The sequence below is a fragment of the Saimiri boliviensis genome, chromosome 2 (assembly GCF_048565385.1).
Source record: "Saimiri boliviensis isolate mSaiBol1 chromosome 2, mSaiBol1.pri, whole genome shotgun sequence".
Classification (NCBI taxonomy): domain Eukaryota; kingdom Metazoa; phylum Chordata; class Mammalia; order Primates; family Cebidae; genus Saimiri; species Saimiri boliviensis.
The window spans coordinates 13,288,880-13,310,747 of NC_133450.1; the positions used below are offsets into that span (position 1 = coordinate 13,288,880).

The 21,868-nt window shown below is 47.6% G+C and overlaps 1 protein-coding gene across 4 annotated transcripts in view; it reads left to right on the forward strand.

Moving 5' to 3' along the window:
• Positions 1-21,868, forward strand: part of IGDCC3 (immunoglobulin superfamily DCC subclass member 3) — a 56,336-nt gene that overhangs the window by 25,671 nt on the left and 8,797 nt on the right. For 2 of the 4 annotated variants that reach the window (XM_039469436.2, XM_010351624.3), the window contains one exon: positions 21,541-21,685. In XM_039469436.2, coding sequence (XP_039325370.1) covers positions 21,541-21,685 — 145 coding nt within the window. Of the gene's footprint in view, positions 1-7,751; positions 21,380-21,540; positions 21,686-21,868 lie in introns of those variants that run through there. The other 2 variants (XM_074392802.1, XM_074392801.1) reach the window with 2 other exon arrangements.

A 21,868-nucleotide genomic window follows, 5' to 3' on the forward strand; every position in this document is an offset into this window, starting at 1 on the left:
GGGCCGGGGCTCCGGTGGCTGTTGTCGCTCCCCATCACGCTCCCACTTTCATCAGGACCTCGAGTGCTTTTCTCCTTTGAGGCCCGGAGTCAAAGGGCAGAGCGGGGAAGGGGGGAGAAGAGCGGGGGGGATGGGAGCCTGACACAAAGCGCTGACCTACGAGGAGCGGAGCAGATGGTCCCACTTACTCCTGCCGCCCAGCCAGCGCAGCTCTGGGGGCCCCAGGCTCCGGCCTGACCCTGCCCGCCAGCTGAATGCCTGCACTGGGGCCCCTCGGGGGCCGGGCTTCCCCAAGCTCCCCGACCCGGCCCACTGCGCTGCCCACTCTGCCCTGCCTCCGGGCCTTGGAGTCAGGCTGCCCAGAGCAGCCAGCCGGGAGCAAGGCTTGGGGGGCCTGGCGGAGATTCTGCACTGGTCCCGATTCCCAAGAACCTGCCAGGCCAGGGCCTCCCAATCCCAGAGTCACCTCCAGAGCTTTAGGAGACACGAATTTCTGGGCACTACACCAGACCAATGACTCTGAAGCTCTGGCAGCAGGATCCAGAAATCTGCAAGGTTATTCCCACCTGCAGCCAAGTTTGAGAGCCAAGGGCGTCGCCTAATTCACCTTCTTCCTTTTCGTTGAAGAAGTTGAGACTCAAGTAGAGGAATTATAATAACTTGTTGGAGGAGAGCAATTGAATTGTGGCAGGTTGGGGACTTGAGTGGAAGACAAGATAATGGACAGTGATCCCCAAGACCACATGACCCTTTAAGTCAGCAATCAGGGAACAGTTTGTGAGGACTTAGTGTTTACCTAATATTTGTTCTACGTGCTGGAGGTAGAAAGATAAATGTGTCTGTTCCCTGCCCTTAAAGGACTCATAGGTCTTCCATGGGTAGGCAGATAGACGCATCAACAGCTAACTCTAATACAGTCTGAAAAGGGCTAGGAGAGGTGCAGGCAACATGTTAGAGTCAGGAATGAATTCTGCTTCCTTTGGTGAATGTGCAAGATGGAGGCGGTGGTTGGGGGCAGTGGAAGCAAGGAATGCAAGGGTGAATGTCTGCAAGGTGACAGCGTGAGAGGAGCATGTCCTTTTACGGATGTGTTACAGGACAGGGGTCCAAGATCCATACCCCAAGAAAGGGTTCTTGGATCTTATGCAAGAAAGAATTCAGCGCAAGTCTACAGTGCAAAGTGAAAGCAAGTTTACTAAGAAATTAAAGGATAAGGCCAAGTTCAGTGGCTCATGCCTGTAATCCCAGCACTTTGGGAGGCTCTGGTGGGTGGATGACCTCAGGTCAGGAGTTCGAGACAAGTCTGGCCAACATGGTGAAACCCCATTTCTATTCAACATACAAAAATCTGCTGGGCGTGGTCATACACCCCTGTAATCCCAGCTACTTGGGAGTCTGGGACAGGAGAATCACTTGAACCTGGGAGGCGGAGGTTGTAGTGAACTGAGATCACGCCACTGCACTCCAGCCTGGGTGACAAGAGTGAAACTCTGTCTCAAAACAAAGTAAAGGAATAAAAGAACGGCTACTCCATAAACAGAGTGGCCCTGAGGGCCACTGGTTGGTTGCCCATTTTTGTGGTTATTTCTTGATATGCTAAACAAAGGGTGGATTATTCATGCTTCCCCTTTTTAGGCTATATAGGGTAACTTCTTGACGTCACTACGGCATTTGTAAACTGTCATGGCACTGGTGGGAGTGTAGCAGTGAGGATGACCAGAGGTCACTAGTGGCCATTTTGGTTTTGGTGGGTTTGGGCCAGCTCCTTTACTGCAAGCTGTTTTAATCAGCAAGATCTTAATGACGTCGATTTTGTGCTGACCTTTTATCTCATCCTGTGACTTCGAATACCTTACCCATCTGGGAATGCAGCCCAGTAGGTTTCAGCCTCATTTTACCCAGTTCCTGTGTCAGATGGAGTTGTTCTGGTTCACAGGCCTCTGATGTTTCCTCCCTCCTTTTATAAGAGAACTCTTAATCCTAAGGTTTGTAGAGGGACGAAGAACCATCTTCTGTAACTTCTTCTGGCTGAATAGGGGTGATGATATTCCTTCCTAACTATGAGTGTCTCTTGCATTCAGGTAGGAAGGAGCTCAGTCAGAAAGCATCGGTATGGTAAGGACCATTTATAACTCGAGTTTTGACAGAAGGTGATATCTGGAAGATTAATACATGTATAATTTGAGAAAACGTTCAGTAAGCTTGTCTTGTATTCCTACAGAGAGTATAACAGCAATATATTCCACAAGAGTAAAGCAAAATAAGTAAAGTTATTCCAAGTAAACTAGATTAGAAGGCTATTAACTGGGCAACTGTTGGAACCAAGCTGATAGGGGATTGTTAGCTGGTTGTAATGTGCCCAAAATTGGAATACTGATCCAGATTTTTACATTACCCATCCCTCTTGTTTCTTATGAGCAGTGGTCGAGATTACTGGTTGGTTCACAGGAATAAGCAGAGTTAGCTTAAGACGCAGAAATTTAAAAACAACTGAGACTAGAATTTAATAACAAATGTAACATAGTTCTTGAAATATAATATTTCTCTCTCTAGTTTCCCATTTTTTACTGAAGACAAATCATGTTAGGACTGATTTGCCTTATTATACTTGGCCTGATTATTTGTATAAAGTGCAGCAAGAATAATTATTTTTCACATAGGCTCTTTTTAAATTGGCTTTGATGGAACTCTCTTCCATAGAAGGAAACTTAGATAAGACTTCTTTTTCTTTTTTGAGTCGGAGTTTCACTCTTGTTGCCCAGGCTGGAGTGCAATGGCACGACCTTGGCTCACTGCAACCTCCGTCTCCCAGATTCAAGCAATTCTCCTGCCTTAGCCTCCCAAGTAGCTGGGGTTATAGGCATGCGCCACCATGCCTGGCTAATTTTGTATTTTTAGTAGAGGCAGGGTTTCTCCATGTTGGTCAGGCTGGTCTTGAACTCCCAACCTCAGGTGATCTACCCACCTCAGCCTCCCAAAGTGCTGGTATTACAGGCATGAACCACCATGCCTGGCCTAGATAAGAGTTTTTTAAAGCTGAGCCCTGCCATGGGATCATACCATCAAATATCTATGAGTTGGGTAAATCCTTCTCCTTTTGAGGTCCCAAGATAACCTGGGGCTCCTGGACCTGTGAGGAAGTGAAGTTCTTTACTTGGCATAGGTCAGAAACCATGTACAGGGACTGTGTCGGCAAGGTATGAGACGAGTTCCCCAAAGGGCTTTTATTGGCTCTACAAGTCTGACTCCTTAAAGGAAAGTACACCATTCCAGTCAAAGCCTTGGTAAAATAACCAATTTCTCCAATTGTGTCCCGTTACAAAAGAAAATAGACTCTTATTGCACCTATGCAAATAACTGTATTGCCATAAGTTAAGAATACTCACAACTAGTTTCCAAATTCTGGAGAAATCAGGTAGAGAGAAACAAATATGTACCAAATTACTTAATTACTTACAAGCTGCAAGTAGCTGAAAGAAAAATTTCCTTGACTCTGAAAAGCAAAACAAAGGATCAGCAACATTTTAAGCAAAATTAAACAGATTACTTCAGTTTTCTGTTGGTTCAGTAAATTCAGTTGATTCCTGTTCTGCCTGATATTCATGAACATTCTAGCTCTTCGAGAGAGTTCTGAAAGTTCTTTCCTCTATTCTAATGTTACAATTTCTGAAGTTATTAGAAACCTGCACTTAAGAACTCCTGCTAGAGAGGAGAGATCCAAGATGGCTGACCACTAGCAGCTCGGGATTGTAGCTCCCAGTGAAAACGCAAAGAACGAGAGGACGCCACACCTTCACATGAATTCTTGTTGCTCACGCACCAGGAGATTCCCAGCGGAGGAGCCCCACGGGTCGCCAGTGCGACTCTTGTGACCGGCAAGGCGGTTTTGCCGGCGCCTCAGAGCGTCGGTTTTCGGTGCAGAGTCAGAAAAGCACCATCAATCTTAACGCCGCTGATTTAGTCGGTGCAATGGGTTGCTCAGATTTCGGCGCTGAGAATCAATAAGTTGGACGTCCACTCAGAAACCCAATTACAAAGACGGTAATTATAAAGACCACAGATGGATAAATCTACAACGAAGGGAAGAAAACAGTCAAAAAAGGCTGAGAATACCCAAGATCAGAACGCCTCTCCCTCAGCAGGGGATCCCAGTTCCTCATCAGCAACGAAACAAGGCTTGATGGAGAACGAGTGTGTTCCAATTACAGAAGCAGGCTTCAAAACGTGGATAATAAGAAACTTCTGTGAATTAAAAGAGCTTGTTCTAACACAATCTAAAGAAACTAAGAACTTTGAAAAAAGGTTTGACGAAATGTCAACAAGAATACAAAATTTAGAGAGGAAAATAAGTGAATTGATGGAGCTGAAAAACACAATATGAGAACTACGTGAAGTATGCACAAGTTTTAACAGCCGAATTGATCAAGCAGAAGAAAGGATATCAGAGGTCGAAGACCAACTTAACGAAATAAAACTAGAAGACAAGATTAGAGAAAAAAGAATAAACAGGAATGAGCAAAGTCTCCAAGAAATATGGGACTATGTGAAAAGACCTAATCTACGCTTGATAGGTGTACCTGAATGTGACGAAGAGAATGAATCCAAGCTGGAAAATATGCTTCAGGATATTATTCAGGAAAATTTTCCCAACCTAGTAAGGCAGGATAATATTCAACTCCAGGTAATACAGAGAACACCACAAAGATATTCCTCAAGAAGAGCAACTCCAAGGCACATAATCGTCAGATTCACCAGGGTTGAAATGAAGGAGAAAATACTAAGGGCAGCCAGAGAGAAAGGTCAGGTTACCCACAAAGGGAAGCCTATCAGACTCACAGCAGATCTCTCAGCAGAAACCCTACAAGCCAGAAGAGAGTGGGGACCAATATTCAACATCCTTAAAGAAAAGAACTTTCAACCAAGAATTTCACATCCAGCCAAACTAAGCTTCATAAGTGAAGGAAAAATAAAGTTTTTTGTGAACAGGCAAGCACTCAGAGAATTCATCACCACCAGGCCTGCTTTACAAGAGCTTCTGAAAGAACCACTACACATAGAAAGGAACAAACAGTATCAGCCTTTCTAAAAAATACCAAAAAGTAAATAACATCAATATAATGAAGAATTTACATCAACTAATGGGCAAATGGCAGTATTAAACTCACATATATCATTATTAATTCTAAATTTAAATTGACTAAATTCCCCAATTCAAAGACAGACAGCCAATTTGGACAAAAAACTAAAACTGTATGCTGCATCCAGACCCATCTCACATTCAAGGATACACAAAGACTCAAAACAAAGGATGGAGAGAGACTTAGAACTAACCAGAGAGCAAAAATAAATAAATAAAAAGCAGAAGTTACAATTTTTGCCCCTGATAAAATAGTATTTATAGCAACAAAGATCAAAAGAAGCAAAGAAGGACATTATATAATGATAAAAGAATCAATGCAACAACAAGAAGAGTTAAAGGTCCTAAATATATACGCACCCAATACAGGAATACCCAGACATACGAGACTTACAAAGAGACTTAGACTCCCACACAATAATAGTGGGAGACTTCAACATTAATATTAGACAGATCAATGAGACAGAAAATTAACAACGATATCCAGGACTTGAACTCAGATCTGGAACAAGTAAACGTAATTAACATTTATAGAACTCTCCACTTTACATAAAATATACACTCTTATCAGTACCACATCATATCAACTTAGAAGTTTAAACGAAATGTTGGTTGGCTCCTTGTTTGTTACTCTCTTCCCTCATTTTCTTTCATGTCTCCATTATTAAGGACAATCATAGGCATACCCATATTTAGACTGCATTCTAGCCCGGGCAATAAAGCAATACCCCCATTCTCTCTCCCTCTTCCTCTTTCTCTTTATTCCTCTTCTTTATTCTTTTTCTTATTATTCTTTTTCTCAAAAAAAAAAAAAAAAAAAAAAGAACTCCTGTTAGAGTTCTATAGTTGATTATAAACCACCTTCTAAAGGGCATTAAAACAAGATAACAATTGTCTGTGGATGATAAAAGTTTTAGGACTGCCACTGTTAAAGCCACAATTGATAAGGAAATTTGGTTACTTCTGCGGCACACAAAATTTTACATAACTATTATAATTGTTAATAACATACACTAAGTTATGTTAGAATTATAGCAGTTTCCTGTAACTTTGGAACATATACCAATAACATAGTTATGCAAATATAGTCCAAAGAAAGCAAAATACTCATATTTGACAGGGCTTCCTGTATGATTTTTATACCAAATAAGCCAAATTTCACCTTTACATTGATGTACTATTAATGTTAAACTCAATTTTTAATAAAACAGTATAGGACATATTTACCCAATGCTAATGTTCAAGGATAAAGTAAGATTCTTATAAACTTTTTATAACACTTTATATTTTTTTGTTAAAGAGCACATTGTGCTCTAAGAAAAAGCTGTTGTGCTTTAATCCAATGTTCAATTTATGGAAAAACTGAATAATACAGCTTTAACTTTAGCCAATGTGTTCACACACAGAATCTGTTACAATTTTTTTTTTTTTTTTTTTTTTGAGACGGAGTTTTGCTCTTGTTACCCAGGCTGGAGTGCAATGGCGCGATCTCGGCTCACCGCAACCTCCGCCTCCTGGATTCAGGCAATTCTCCTGCCTCAGCCTCCTGAGTACCTGGGATTACAGGCACGCGCCACCACGCCCAGCTAATTTTTTGTATTTTTAGTAGAGACGGGGTTTCACCATGTTGACCACGATGGTCTCAATCTCTTGACCTCATGATCCACCCGCCTCGGCCTCCCAAAGTGCTGGGATTACAGGCGTGAGCCACAGCGCCCGGCCTACAATTAATTTTTATAAACCTTTCACATCTTGTTTAAACTTTAGATGTTTTCTCTTTCTTAAACAATCCTTTAACACTTTAGGGAGCAAAACATTCATATTCCCATGACTTCTTATAATATTTTACCAAAAACACATTTTACTTCCTTTACACACCTTGCATGTAAAATTGTATCTTTAGTAGTTTCAATTACATGTTTTAATGTTAACTCTAAGCAACTTTTATTTTTGGTGAAAACCTTGATAAATCTGAGATTTTAATTATGCGCTAGTATGGAGCCTAGCCTAGGACACACCAGGCAGAAGTGCAGATAAGAGCTCACTCTCAGGCCAGGTGCAGTGGCTCATGCCTGTAATCCTAGCACTTTGGGAGGCCGAGGCAGGCCAAGGTCAGGAGTTCAAGACCAGCCTGGCCAACACGGTGAAACCCAGTCTCTACTAAAAATACAAAAATTAGCCAGCTGTGGTGGTGGGTGCCTGTAGTCCTAGCTACTCAGAAGGCTGAGGCAGGAGAATAGCTTGAACCTGGGAGGTGGAGGTTGCAGTGAGCCAAGACCAGCCACTGCAGTCCAGACTAGATGACAGAGCGAGACTTTGTCTCAAAAAATTTTTAAATAAATAAATAAATAATCCTTTCATATCTCTTATTACCCAACTTTAGCCATGCCAAGCAGCCAGTATATCTAGCTTCTAAACTTTACCAATGGTAACCTCCTAGGTGCTTAGAGAAAGGAAAATCTGGGGCCGGGCGCGGTGGCTCAAGCCTGTAATCCCAGCACTTTGGGAGGCCAAGGCGGGTGGATCACGAGGTCAAGAGATCAAGACCATCCTGGTCAACATGGTGAAACCCCGTCTCTACTAAAAATACAAAAAATTAGCTGGGCATGGTGGCGCGTGCCTGTAATCCCAGCTACTCAGGAGGCTGAGGCAGGAGAATTGCCTGAACCCAGGAGGCGGAGGTTGCAGTGAGCCGAGATCGCGCCATTGCACTCCAGCCTGGGTAACAAGAGCGAAACTCCGTCTCAAAAAAATAAATAAATAAATAAAAATAAAGAAAGGAAAATTTAAGACAGTCCACAGAGAAGAGAATAGACAAGGTTATGCAGATATTAAACCAGAAACAACTTACTTCCTAGGTGGGGAATTGAACTCTGACTGCCACTGTGAAACCTTTGCTACTAAGGATGGGCCCATCTCTATTTTCTTTCTCAGAAGAAGTCTAAAGGCTTTTAACTATTTAATACGATTTTTTTTTTTTTTTTTTTGCTAACTATGACATGAACCCTACACTTCCTGTTCCCTGAAGGCAGAGAACAAAAGAAAGTACTGCCACGTGGTTAAAAGGTGAAGCTCCCAAGGACATAAAACAAGGTGGAGACTGCATCCAGTTTTTGTTTGTTTTAGGGACCTGCAGCCAAGTTTGTTACTGACCAGCTTGCCTAAGGTCGTCTTGAAAAGAGGCCTTACAGATGCTCTAAACCCATGTTTTATCCTGAAGTACCTCCTCGACACAGAAGAACGAATTCATAGCACAGAATATACCAGCTTAAGACTAGCCTTAGAATCCTTTTTCACATTGATCAAAACTTTACTGAGGAGATACACAAGGATTTTTTTTCCATTCATTCAACCGTTTGCACAGAGAGAGGAGCCAAAAATCTGACTAGGAAGGAATTCTTACCCTTTTGTTGGCATGCCAGGCTTCTGGGTTCCCTCTCCCTGAGCGGCCCTAGTGATCAGGCTTCTGTCACCATCACCCTGGGGACCAAGCCGCATCATAAAGGAAAATTATTTTTTTTTTGTACTGGCCAGAGAAAAATACATGTGATAATAAAACGTAGACATTAGCTACTCTACTTAGCAGCCACTATAAAACTGGCAAGGCTTAAATTTGCCTCCCAAAATGCTGGGATTACAGGCATGAGCCACCACACCCAGCTGGTGGCTCATTTTTCTGGTTATTTCTTGATGCTATGCTAAAAAAGGGGTAGATTGTTCATGCCTCCCCCTTTTAGACCATACAGGGTAACTTCTGGATGTTGCTATGGCATTTGTAAACTGTCATGGCACTGGTGGGAGTGTAGCAGTAAGGATGACCAGAGGTCACTCTCGTGGCTATTTTGGTTTTGGTGGGCTTGGGCCGGCTCCTTTACTGGAACCTGTTTGTGTTATTGCTGTTGTTGTTTGAAATGAAGTTTCGCTCTTGTCGCCCAGGCTGGAGTGCAATGGCACAATCTCAGCTCACTGCAACCTCTGCCTGTCAGGTTCAAGCAATTCTCCTGCCTTCCCTCAGCCTCCCAAGTAGCTAGGATTACAGCCCTGTGGCACCATGCCCGGCTAATTTTTGTATTTTTAGTAGGGACAGGGTTTTGGCTTTTGGTCAGGTTAGTCTCAAACTCCTGACCTCCGGTGATCCACCTGCCTCAGCCTTCCAAAGTGCTGGGATTATAGGCGTGAGCCACCGTGCCCAGCCTGCCACCTGTTTTATCATCAAAGCCTTTATGACCTGTATTTTGTGCTGGCAAAATCTCCTCCTGTGACTTAGAATGCCTTACCCCTCTGGGAATGCAGCCCAGTAGATTTCAGCCTCATTTTACCCAGCTCCTGTTTAAGATGGAGTTGCTCTGGTTCACAGGCTCCCGACAGATGAAGAGGGGCCACTTTACCCAGTGTTATCCTAGAATCTTAATGTTAGTATGGACCTTAGAGATTATTTGTCTATCCTACCCCATTCTCACTTTACAGATGAGAAAATCAAGGTTGGAATCAAAAGGTCACACACGGAATCTGTGACAGCACCAGGAGCTGATCTCAGCCTACCTCTCTGTTACCTAAACCCCAACTATATTAGTTCCTACAAATCCTAATATCTGGCTCTGGAAATTTGGGGGAAGTGTCTGTTTTTGTTGAGTTGTCCTTGTGGTCATGTGAAAGCAATTTACTTAATAGCTGCAGCTTGGACCCCCTTAGCCAGATGCCCTTCCGGGAGGTGAGGGAGATCCGGTATCCTGACCAGAACAACGGAAGTTAGGGATATTGTGGGACTGGGCAGGTTTACATAAGGAAGATTGGTGACCCTGACACCGGCAGAGACATGCTGTCTGTGGAGAGGGCCTCTGCTGAGCCTGGACATTTTCAAGTCCAAGGCAGAGGGGAATTCCAAGTCATCTCCCTGCCCCTGCCCCTGCACTGTTGGCTGGTACTTGGAAGCAGATGTGCCTCAAAGGTTGCAGCTGGATGAGACTCAGTCATTGAATTGTCCAACATTTTACAGAGGAGGGAACAGAGGCTCAGAGAGGAGCTTTGCCTTTACCAAGACCACATATCCAGTTGTTAAAACAGCTGAGTCTCGTCCGGGCCTGATGACTCACGCCTGTAATCCCGGCACTTTGGGAGGCTGAGGTAGGCAGATCACCTGAGGTTAGGAGTTCAAGACCAGCCTGGCCAACATTGGGAAATGCCATCTCTACTAAAAATGCAAAAAAATTAGCCAGGCATGATGGTGGGCACCTGTAATCCCAGCTACTCAGGAGGCTGAGGCGGGAGAATCACTTGAACCTGGGAGGCAGAGGTTGCAGTGAGCTGAGATCACACCATTCATTGCACTCCAGCCTGGGTGACAGAGCAAGACTCCATCTCAAAAAAAAAAAAAAAAAAAAGAGCCGAGTCTCATGGCTATTCTTTTACTCCATGGAAGCCACTAGCATTTCGCAGTGCCTCCCCTCAAGGCCTCAAAACAGGAAAATAAATCACTCCTAATACAACCCAATGGGCTAGACTACAGGCATAGATCTGCAGCCCCACTGTTGGAAGGCTGCACAGCTCGGGTCTGCTGGAGGGCAAAGTTGAAAGTGCTGAAGGAAGAACCATCTTGGTTGTTTATTTGCCTGTATTAATAGAATTCAGGAGCCATGTGGGGGCACAGTGCCCATTAGTGGGGGTGATAATACCACCTGTCATGGTGCTTATTCGCATTAGTTACTCTCTATAAAACCTACCACCAAACCACTGGGGGAGTTAAAGCGAAGCCTGCTGTGTCATGGGTGACCCTGAGTGTGAGTAGGCAGGGTGGTTGTAATGGTCTAGGATGTTGTGTGCCTATTTGTTTTTCTGGGTGAGTGTAGGCCTCATCAGTCATGTTTAAGGGGCATTTGAATATGTATTTCTCCATTGAGGACAGCTTTGTGTTGAAGGCAGAGAGCCCTGGATTTGGAATCAGACTATTGTTAAGTCCAAATATTTGCCTTAACACCACTGACTGGCGGTGTGACCACAGGCAAGTTACCTAACATGTCTGAGCCTTAGAAGGGCTAGTAATCCCTACAGTATAAATCTGTATAACAGAGTTATACAGATGGAAGTAACATCTAACCTTTGCCCATTGATGGCCTTTGCAGGTCTGTTTTTCAGAGCCATATTACTGTGACAGTGACCTGGGATCCTGGCTCTGGTGCTTTCATCCTTCTGATGTTTCTTTCTTTTTCTTTTATTTCTTTCTTTTGTGTGTGTGCAGGAGTGTGTGCGTGGCATGGTCTCACTCTGTACCTTGGCTAGAGTGCAGTGGCACAGTCAAGGCCCACTGCAGCCTCAACCTACTGGGCTCAGGTGATTCTTCTGCCTCAGCCTCCTAAGTAGCTGGGACTACAGGCACACGCCACCATGCCCAGCTTATTTGTATATTTTTTGTAGAGACAGGGTTTCATCATGTTGCCCAAGCTGGTCTCAAACTCCCGGGCTCAAGTGATCTGCCCACCTTGGCCTCTCAAAGTGCTGGGATTACAGGTGTGAGCCACTGCACCTGGCCATCATCCTTCTGATGTTTCCTAGGAGCTTGGGTGTGTGCATCTAAGGACAGGACTTGTGGGATGGAGTTTGCTCCTGGGTTGCCAGAATGTCCTGACGCATTAGCATTCAGTATGTATCTATTGAATGAATGCTTACAGTTGACTCAGTGGGTCTGTGGCATAAATAGAACAGACGACTGTATTTCCTAAACCCAAAACCAGGACACCTCCTGACTCATTGCCTGATATGTAGGATGAAAACAGGGTAAAATACTTGAAATTGGGACTGCTTTTGAAAACCCAGCTGTGGGATTGATGGGATGGTCACGTGGGGCAGGAGATGCCTTTCTCCCTTTCCCTTTCCCTCCTCCCTGAATGTAAGAGGCTACCACGGAATGCAGGGCAGTGTACCCCCTAGTCTCTGCTGTCTAAGGAGGTGCCCTGCTTGTGTCCCACAGCACATTCCCCCAGGCACACTTCACACCCTCCACTGAAGGAGGAGGAGCTCCTAGCTTGATCTGGAGGAAGAACTGGAGCCTCCAAATTATGGGGCTGAGTAATTAAAAGCAGGGCTTTAAGTGGTTTTATTCCCTTTGGGTTGTAAAAGCCTGGCCTAGAGGCTGCTGTGAGCCCTGTGTGCCTGCCCTGCAGCCCCGCCTTTGGCCTTGTAGTCCGTTTCACCCGTCTGCCAGCCAGGGGAACAACAGCTAGATTCGGGGATGTTCCCAAGCGGAATCCAGCCTCCCACTGTCCCCATCCAGGCCCCTGTTTGTCAGAGGTGGCTGTGACAGGGGAGAGATGTGGATTTATGGCTGCTGACTTGAAAGACAAAGTTGCTTTTTGTGTTAGAATTGGCGGTGTGGGGGAGTGATGAGCTGGTGGTAGTGAGAGAGAGAAGAGGGAGGGGCTGGGGTTCAGGGGCCCAAGGCAGGAGGTGAGGGACTTGAGGAGGCCAAGAAGGCCGACAAAGGCATCCAGAGGCTTCTCAGAGCAGGGTCACCAGGCAAAGGCCCAGACGGGTGAGTCACCCCCATCGAAGCCACCACAGTCTCCTGAAGCTATTTGTAAATGCCAGACACCCATCTTTCCATATCCACTCCCACCCACTCTGACACCCAGATGCCACAGAGCCTTCCCCCTTCTCAAAACATACTCTTTGGGTTCAGAGCCTTCATTCAACTCTCAGACACTCCTTTGGAAGCCCAGGGAAGTAAGTCATACTTCCCCCACCCCAGATGATCACAGCCGGTCAGTGGGGGCCAAAGTCAGGGGCTAATTAGGGACCCGGATGATGGGTACGTGGCTCAGAGGGTTGGGAAGGATAAGCCTGGGCCAGAGAACCCTGATGTCAAGACCATTACCCCACCAGGGACCTTGAGCAAGTAGCCAGCCTCCCCCAGATTCAGGGTTCTCTCCACCACCTTTCTCCTCATAGACTTATAGAGATGGGATATTTGCAGGTACCTTGAGGAGTTTAAAGAGCATTTGACATGGGACTTGGCTGGCCTCCTTGCACTCCAGGGGCCATCCTGCCCCAGCCATGCACCACCAGCACTCTGCCTGGTGGCTCTGGTGGGTCTGGGTGGAGGCCAGAGTAGCCATCAGGCGCCTGAGTTCAGCAGGTGTTTTAACTATACCTCGGAGAGCCACATCCAACCCCCGGAATGAGCCTGGCCAATAAAGAGCTGGATTTATAGGCTTCATAAACATTTTACTAGAGAAATCAAGGCCTCAATTACCCAGTGGCCTCTTCCAACTGACAGCTTGTCTATTGGGGCCCCTGTGAAGTCCCCAGGCAGAAGTAAGGTAGAAGAGGCTCTGGTTTATACCCTGCTGCTCGCCGCCCCCCATGTCCTCCCCCTACACCATTCAGGCCTTACAAATTCAGTCTTTACTCCCTTCTCCAGACAGCTTGAGCTCTTCCACCCACTCCCTGAGCCTTGTCCCCTCGAGGGAAGAGGCTGCTCCTTGGAGAAGAGAGCTACCACTACTTTTTCCTAATCCCCTGCCCTGTTCTTCCACAACCTCTCAGTTCCCTTTTAACTCAAGATTATACTATCTCCCCTCAAGAATAGATAGCAAGTATTCACTCTGCCAAGGCCTGTGCTAAGCACTTTACGATCATAGCTCATTGAATCCTCCCCTATCGCAGTAGCTCCAGTGAGTGAGCTGTGATCATCTGGTTTTATAAGTGAGACAGTAGCGATTTTGAGAGATTGTATCACTTGCCCAAGATCTCACAGTCCATAATGGTGGTGCTGAGATTTGAACTCAGTTCTGTATGAGTCCAGAACCTTTACCATTCATCTTGTCCCTGTACCACTACCTCAAAAAGTTCTGAGCCAGAGAGGTCAAGGTGAGTCTGGGAGACAGAGCAAGACTCTGTCTCAAAAACAAACAAACAAACAAAAAAACACAGATACACACACAGGCCAGGTGTGGTGGCTCATGCCTATAATCCTAGCACTTTGGGAGGCCAGGGCGGGTGGATCATGAGTTCGGGAGTTCGAGACCAGCCTGACCAATATGGTGAAACCCCTTCTGTACTAAAAAAAATAAAATTAGCCGGACGTTGTGGTGTACACCTGTAGTCCCAGCTACTCAGGAGCCTGAGGCAGGAGAATCACTGGAACCCAGGAGGCAGAGGTTGCAGTGAGCTGAGATCGTGTCACTGCGCTCCAGCAGCCCTAGCATGGAATCAGATGTGGGCCTCACCGTCAGTCTCTGAGTACATGTGGCCAAGAGGTGGGGTGCAGGCAGGGACAAGGCCAGCCAGTGATGAGGATGGAGAGGAGGGTTGCTCTCTGGCAGGACAGCGGGAAAGCAGAAGAGAAGGTGGTGGGGGAGGTGCGGGAATCCACGGCCTTCCCTTGGGTCTGGACCAGTGCTGTCCAATAGACTTCTCTATAACGACAAGTTCTTCTATTGGTACAGCCAGTAACCACTTGTGGCTGCTGAGCACTTGAAATGTGGCTAGTGAGAAGAAGGAACTAAATTTTTTAATTGTATGTCATTCTAATTTAAATGGCCACATGTGAGGCCAGGCATGGTGGCTCATGCCTATTAATCCCAACATTTTGGGAGGCCCAAGTGGGAGGATCACTTGAGGCCAGGAGTTTGAGACCAGCCTGGCCGACAGAATGAAACCCCGTCTCTCCTAAAAATACAAAAAGCTATGCAGACATGGTGGCAGGTGCCTGTAATCCTAGCTACTAGGGAGGCTGAGGCATGAAAATCACTTGGCATAGGTTGTGCTGAGCCAGGATCATGCCACTGCACTCCAGCCTGGGTGACAGAGCACGACCCTGTCTCAAAAAAATAAATCAATGGCCACATGTGGCTTATAGCTACCACATTGGACAGCACAGATAGGGGATGGTTGATGATTGAAATTAATTCAAAGTCCTCTGGTGATGTAAAGCCCTGTGGGCTATGAATTTGACTGCTCTACATACCTCAAATAAGTAGAATTGTACAGTATCTTTTTGTGACTGGCTTATCTCACCTAGTATAGTGTCCTCCTCAGGGTTCATCCCTGTTGTTGCATGTGTCGGGATTTCCTTCTTTCTTTTTTAGATGTCTCACTGTGTCGCCCAGGCTGGAGTGCAGTGGCGGGATCTCAGCTCACTGCAACCTCCACCTCCCAGGTTCAAGGGATTACCCTGCCTCAGCCTCCCAAGTAGCTGGGACTACAGGCACATGCCACCACACCTGGCTAATTTTTTTGTATTTTTAGTAGAGATGGGGTTTCACCATGTTAGCCAGGATGGTCACCATCTCCTGACCTTGTGATCCGCCCGCCTCAGCCTCCCAAGGTGCCGGGGTTACAGGCGTGAGCTACCGTGCCCTGCTAGGATTTCCTCCTTTTTAAGGCTGAACAATATTCCACTCTATGGATATACCACATCTTGTTTATCCAGCTGTCAGTAGACACAAGTTTCTTTCACCTTTTAGCTATTGTGAATAATGCTGTTGTAGACATTATCAAATATCTCTTTGAGACTCTGCTTTCAGTTCTTTTGGGTATATACCCAGAAGTGGGATTGCTGGACCACTAAACAATTAAAAGTGCTAATTCTACTTTTAATTGTTTTAGAATTATACGATGTTGCACAGTGGCTGCACCATTTTGCATTCCCACCAACAGTGCACAGTGTTTTTGATTTCTCCACATCCTCATCAACAGTTGCTATTTTCTGTATTTTTGATAGTACACATTCCATTGTAGTTTTGATTTGCATTCCCCTAAGATTAGTGTCTTTTCTCTTTCTCTTTTTTTAATGCTGGGTCTTCAAAATCCAGTGTGTATTTGATACTTACAGCCCATCTCAATTTGGACTGGCCACATTTCAAGTGCTTAATACCTGGCCACTATATTGGAAAATGTGGGCCAGGCGTGGTGGCTCACAACTGTAATCACAGCACTTTGGGAGGCTGGGGCGGGTGGATCACTTGAGGTCAGGAGTTCAAGACCAGCCTGGCCAACATGTCAAAGCCCCATTTCTACTAAAATTACAAAAATTAGCCTGGCATGGTGGCGTGTGCTTGTAGTCCCAGCTACTTGGGAGGCTAAGACCGGAGAATTACTTGAACCCAGGAGGCAAAGGTTGCAGTAAGCTGAGATCGTGCCACTGCACTGGAGCCTGAGTGATAGATGGAGACTCTATCTCAAAAAAAAAAAAAAAAAGAAAACGTGGTTTTAAGGGAAAAGTTGGGGGCCGCAGGTAGAAGTGTATGGGATTCAGGCATGTGTCTGGAATAACCAAAAACATGATAATTGTCCCAGCTGCCCAAGGAGGGGCTGGACGTCCAGAAGGCTATGTGTCCCTGGTCTTTGTCAGGGATGGATACAAGGAGGGAGTGGGCCTTGGTGGCCTTCAGAAGAGTCTGTGGTTCACAACTGCCCCTCTTGAATGGCTGTATGAGGTGGGGGCAGCCGGCGCCTCAGACCCCCAGGGCCCCTCGCTTTTGCAAAGGTTATGTTTTGATCTCTCCATCCAAACATGCCCCCAGATCTTTTTACCATCACGCACCGGATGGGAGTCTGGCTGTGGCCAAAGGGTGGGGGGCCTGAGCTTCCTTCCCAGAACTCTACCTCGACCCTTTGCTGCCCTCACCTCCCCCTGGAGCCTGTCTAATCAGATCCAGGCCTGACCTTGTCAGAGGTCCTGGACCAGGAAGAAAGTCCCCCTCCACTCCCTGAGCGGCTGTAGAGCTGGCTCTCAGGAGACCCCTCCCCTCTGGTGATTTATAGGGGTGTCCAGGAACTGCTTCCTGCCTGTTTCTGTTCCCTTCCAACCCTGTGAATTGCTAAGCTCACTCTCTGCCCTCTGTCTCTCCCCACAGCCTGTTTGCACCTATGGTGGTGGCAGGGAGGGGCTGAGAGACTCCTTCCCAGATCACTGTGAACAAAGGTGCCTCTCCTTCCTTTCTCCCCACCTACTGCCAAGCAGGACTTTGTCCTCCCTGTCGCTTTCTCTGGCCCTCACACCTGGAGGACCATTGCCTATCACCCTCTCCCATCAGCCAGCTTGAATTGAGGGACCCAAAACTGTCTGCACCAGGCCAACAGATGTCCACAGGAGTGTAAAGAACCAAATCACAGCACCACTGTCACATGCACCAGCCACAGACACAGTACCACCAACACCAGACACAAACATCTGTGCTAACACACTAGCTTTTCTGCACTGTCATCAGCAACACAGTGGCCTGCAGGGTGACTCGTTCAGATCTCAGGGTGCCCTGAGGTCCGGCCCTCAGCTCCACTTCTTCATGCTTTTCCAGGGACCCTCTCCCTAGAGAGACATAATCAGGGATAGCCTACCCGACTCTGTGTCCTGCTGGCACAAGCCAGGGCATAAACATAGTCATAAATCAAACATGTTCTACCCTGAGAGACTAGGGGGGGGCCAAAGTGGCCCCAACATACCTTTTCCTCAAATTTCCAAAAGCAAAATGCTGTGCCAGCCCTGGAAACATAGGGAAACCCTGTCTCTATAAGAAATACAGAAATTGGCCGGGCACAGTGGCTCACCCCTGTAATCCCAGAACTTTGGGAGGCCAAGGTGGGTGGATCACGAGGTCAGGAGTTCAAAACCATCCTGACCAATATGGTGAAACCCTGTCTCTATTTTACAAATACAAAAATTAGCCGGGCATGGTGGCGTGCACCTGTAATTCCAACTACTTGGGAGGCTGAAGCAGGAGAATCACTTGAGCCTGGGAGGTAGAGGTTGCAGTGAGCCAAGATGGTGCCACTGCATTCCAGCCTGGGTGACAGAGCAAGACTACGTCTCAAAAAAAAAAAAAAAAGAAAGAAAGAAAGAAATTAAAAAATTAGTTGGGCATGTGCCTGTGTTGGGTGTGTGCCTGTGATCCCAGCTCCTTGGGAGGCTGAGGTGGGAGGATTGCCTGAGCCTGGGAAGTCAAGTCTGCAGTGAGCTTGCATCACACCACTGCACACCAGCCTGCGTGACAGCGTGAGATCCTGTCTCAAAAGGAAAAAAAAGGAAAAATACTATTTCTTATGAAACAGATGTGTGTGGAAGATTTTGGGAGACTCCAGCTAAGTTGAGTTTGCTGGTCCAGAGATTGTGGATCCTGTTCATGAAGACGGATGGTGAGGGAGGGCTGGAGGGGCCCTGAAGAGCGGCTTGTCCACGCCCTTCCTTTGTGGCTGAGAGAGTGCTGCCTGCCCAGGGTCTCACAGAGCTCTCAGGATGCCTAAGGAGTATGCAGGACTGACCAAAGAGTTGAGAGAGGGTTAAGGAAGGGAGAGAAGGAGGAGTCTCCGATGAAGAAGACCACGCCCTCCTCTTCCGCCTGTCCTTCCTGGACCACACCTGTGCAGCCAGCTTACCTTTCCTCTACACAGTGATAAGCTAGTCCAACATGCAGTCCACTCTGCAGTTAGATTGGCTTCAGATTTGTGGTTTACAATTGCTCTTTTTTTTTTTTTGAGAGAGAATCTTACTCTGTCGCCCAGGCTGGAGTTGACAATGATGCTATCTCAGCTGACCGCAACCTACACCTCCCAGGTTCAAGTGATTCTCCTGCCTCAGCATCCCGAGTAGCTGGGATTACAGGCATGTGCCACCACACTTAGCTAATTTTGTATTTTCTCTATGTTGGTCAGGCTGGTCTCGAACTCCCGATCTCAGGTGATCCGCCCGCCTTGGCCTCCCGAAGTGCCGGGATGACAGGTGTGAGCCACCTTGCCCAGGCTTCAGTTACTCTTAAAGGCAAAGCTACCCTTCAAATTAAATGTTTGACAGAACTGTAACCAAGTAAAGCTCAGAGAGAGGTACAGCAAGGTGTTGCACTGATGGAAGGGAAATGTGGGCAGGAGGTGGGCTCAGCTGCATCCAGGGGGCCCCAGGGGACCCTTAGGAGTTGCACTGTACACAGTGGAGGATATCAGACTGGCTCCATACCTGTGACCCTTCCAGGCCTAGCGCCATGTCCCACTGTGCTGTGGCTGCTCAGTGCTGTGGGGAGGAGGAGGAAGCCAGGCAGTGGCAGCCAGACTTTCTCCATCCCCAGCGCCCTGATAAGAAGCAGCCCTTTCCCTTGTATATTTCCTCAGGCCAGCTTCTAGCGCTGGGCGCCTCCAGGGAGCCCAGAATGGGGCTAGAAGCACAAAAGGATTCCTTCCTTAATGAGGAGGCATCTGTAGTCAGCAGAGCCATTAGTCCCCACCCCAGGTCCCTGAGGGACTTTGAGCTCCTCTCCAGCTGGAGTGAAGAGGCAGGCAGCTCCCCATCTTTGAAGGATGCAGATAGCTGACCCTGGAGCCTGGGTGCCTCTCTTCTCCCTGTGCTCATGGCATGCAGTTGCCATCCTGGAGGTTGGGGGCTAGAGGCAGTAGAGGGGCTCCAGCAGTACCTCAGCCCCCTCCCAGAGCCCCTGGGCTGACCTCCCTTGGCCAAATGCAGCCTTTGGCCTGAGACTGGGAAGGCTGACCTCCCAGTGCTCCCTGGGAATCCTCTCACCAAGCCTGATGGGGGCACAAGCTGGGACACTTGCCCCTACCTCCCACCCCCAGGGCACCAAGGTACTGTTTATAAGGACTGTACCTGTGCGTGATTGATTACCTGTACAGAACCAGAGGCAAACACCCACTGCAGCAGTGGACAGATTCCCATCCAGACGTGGACACTCAGACCACATACACGGAGACACAGCCTCGCACACATGTACAAAGAGGTGCACACACCCATCAGCCACACTCCCAGGAGGCCCTCAAAGAGGAGGAGGCAGGGCGGGGGATTTTTATGCATGTTTATATTTAATGAACCACATGCAAATGAGATGGAGAACACACCACAAAGGAGCCAGCCCCCAGGGACTCTGGGTGGAAGGGCACAAAGGCTCGCCTTTCGGGCCTCGCTGGAGGCCAGATCAGGCTGGTGGATTGAGGGGGCTTTAGATGGGGCATGGGGGCCACAGGGAGGGTGGTCTGCCCACACCAGGGAGCCGTGAACAGGAGCCAGGACCAGTTCCAGTGTCCCTGCTGCTGTGGGGGGAGGGCTTCCTGTGGGAGGGTAGCAACTGTCCCAGTTGATGGAGTGCCTGAGATGAGGGGCTGCCTGCCTGGACAGATGGTGTACCGCCTTCCCGCACTTGAAGCAAAGTGGATTTTAATGAAATCGCAGCCCTGGTGCTGAAGCTGGGAACCCAAGTGGGAGGGGCTCCTTCCCTAGGCATTATAGGGTAGGGTTTGGGCATGGGTGGAAACGGGGGTGGGCAGAAACACTTAACCAGCTTGTAACTGGGAGGGGAGGGTGTGCCACAGCCCCTCTGCACTGACGATCTCTGCAGACCAGAGTTCAAGCGGTTAGTTCAGATCCCCAAAAGGTGGGGAGGGGTCCCTGAATATTTATGACACATTGAAATGTAGATTGGTAGGTCTGACAGTCTTCTGAGAGGCTTGTCACCTTGGATGGATGCAATACCCTCTTGGGGTGCATAGAGAGACTGCAGATGAACTGGGGGTGGGAGGAGGAGGACAGGGGACCAAAAGAAAGCTAGCAGGCCTTGGCAAGCAGGGTCTGATGACCACTGTCCCTGGTGGACAACACTGCACTAATTGCTTCCCCTCTCTGAGCCTCAGCTTCCAGTTCTGTAAAATGTGAAGCACTGCTGGGCACAGTGGCTCACGCCTGTAATCCTAGCATTTTGGGAGGTCGAGGCAGGTGGGTTGCCTGAGCTCAGGAGTTCGAGACCAGCCTGGGAAACACCGTGAAACCTTGTCTCTACTAAAATACAAAAAAATTAGCCAGGCATGGCAATGAGCGCCTGTAGTCCCAGCTACTTGGGAGGCTGAGGCAGGAGAATTGCTTGAACCCGGGAAGCGGAGGTCGCAGTGAACTGAGATTGCGCCACTGCACTCCAGCCTGAGTGACAGAGCAACAGTTGTCTTCAAAAAAAAAAAAAAAAAGAAGAAAATGTGAAGAGGATCTGAGGCCTTGACTGCCTTAAGGAGAGTTTGTGAAAATGAATCTGAAAGCTACTGAAAAAGTGGAGTGTGGGGCTTGGGAGCAGGGCTTTGTCTGATTGGCCTTCATGGGTCATTTTGGGGGGAACCAAGGTCTCCAAGGGAAGTCCCAACAGCCTAGGATTTCTTTATTAGACATTTGTTATCCAGAAGTTTGTCCAGACTTTCTACAAAGTATTCCAGCCCAGCCTATACCACCTCTTAGGAGAGAATGTTTCCTAGCTGTTGGAGGCTGGGGTAAGTGCTGATGGGTCCCCCAAGTTATTGCCCTCGCAGGAGAATTCCTGCCCCTTGATGGATGGGCTCCAGGCCTCCGTGCCTGTGACTCCAGTGCAGCCCATTCTCCCGTCCCCTCTGCCCCCAGCAGCGTGCCGCACCCACACACTTCTCTTCCCCAGCCATGTCGGACTTCCACGTACATCCCCAGGCCGCTGTGGGTGAGGAGGGCGGTGTGGCCCGCTTCCAGTGCCAAATCCATGGACTTCCCAAACCCCTGATCACATGGGAGAAGAACAGAGTCCCCATTGACACGGACAATGAGAGGTGAGCCACGTGTGGGAAAGACAGGGAGGATGAAGAGGTGGCCAGTGACTCTGGCCTTAGAGAAGGACTGCCTGAGGCTCTGGGAGCTGTAGTTGGTGCACACAGGTGCCTGAGATGGGGGTGTTTCTGCAGTTGCAATTTAGATGGATATCCACACGACTTGCTGGACAGAGATTCTAGGTT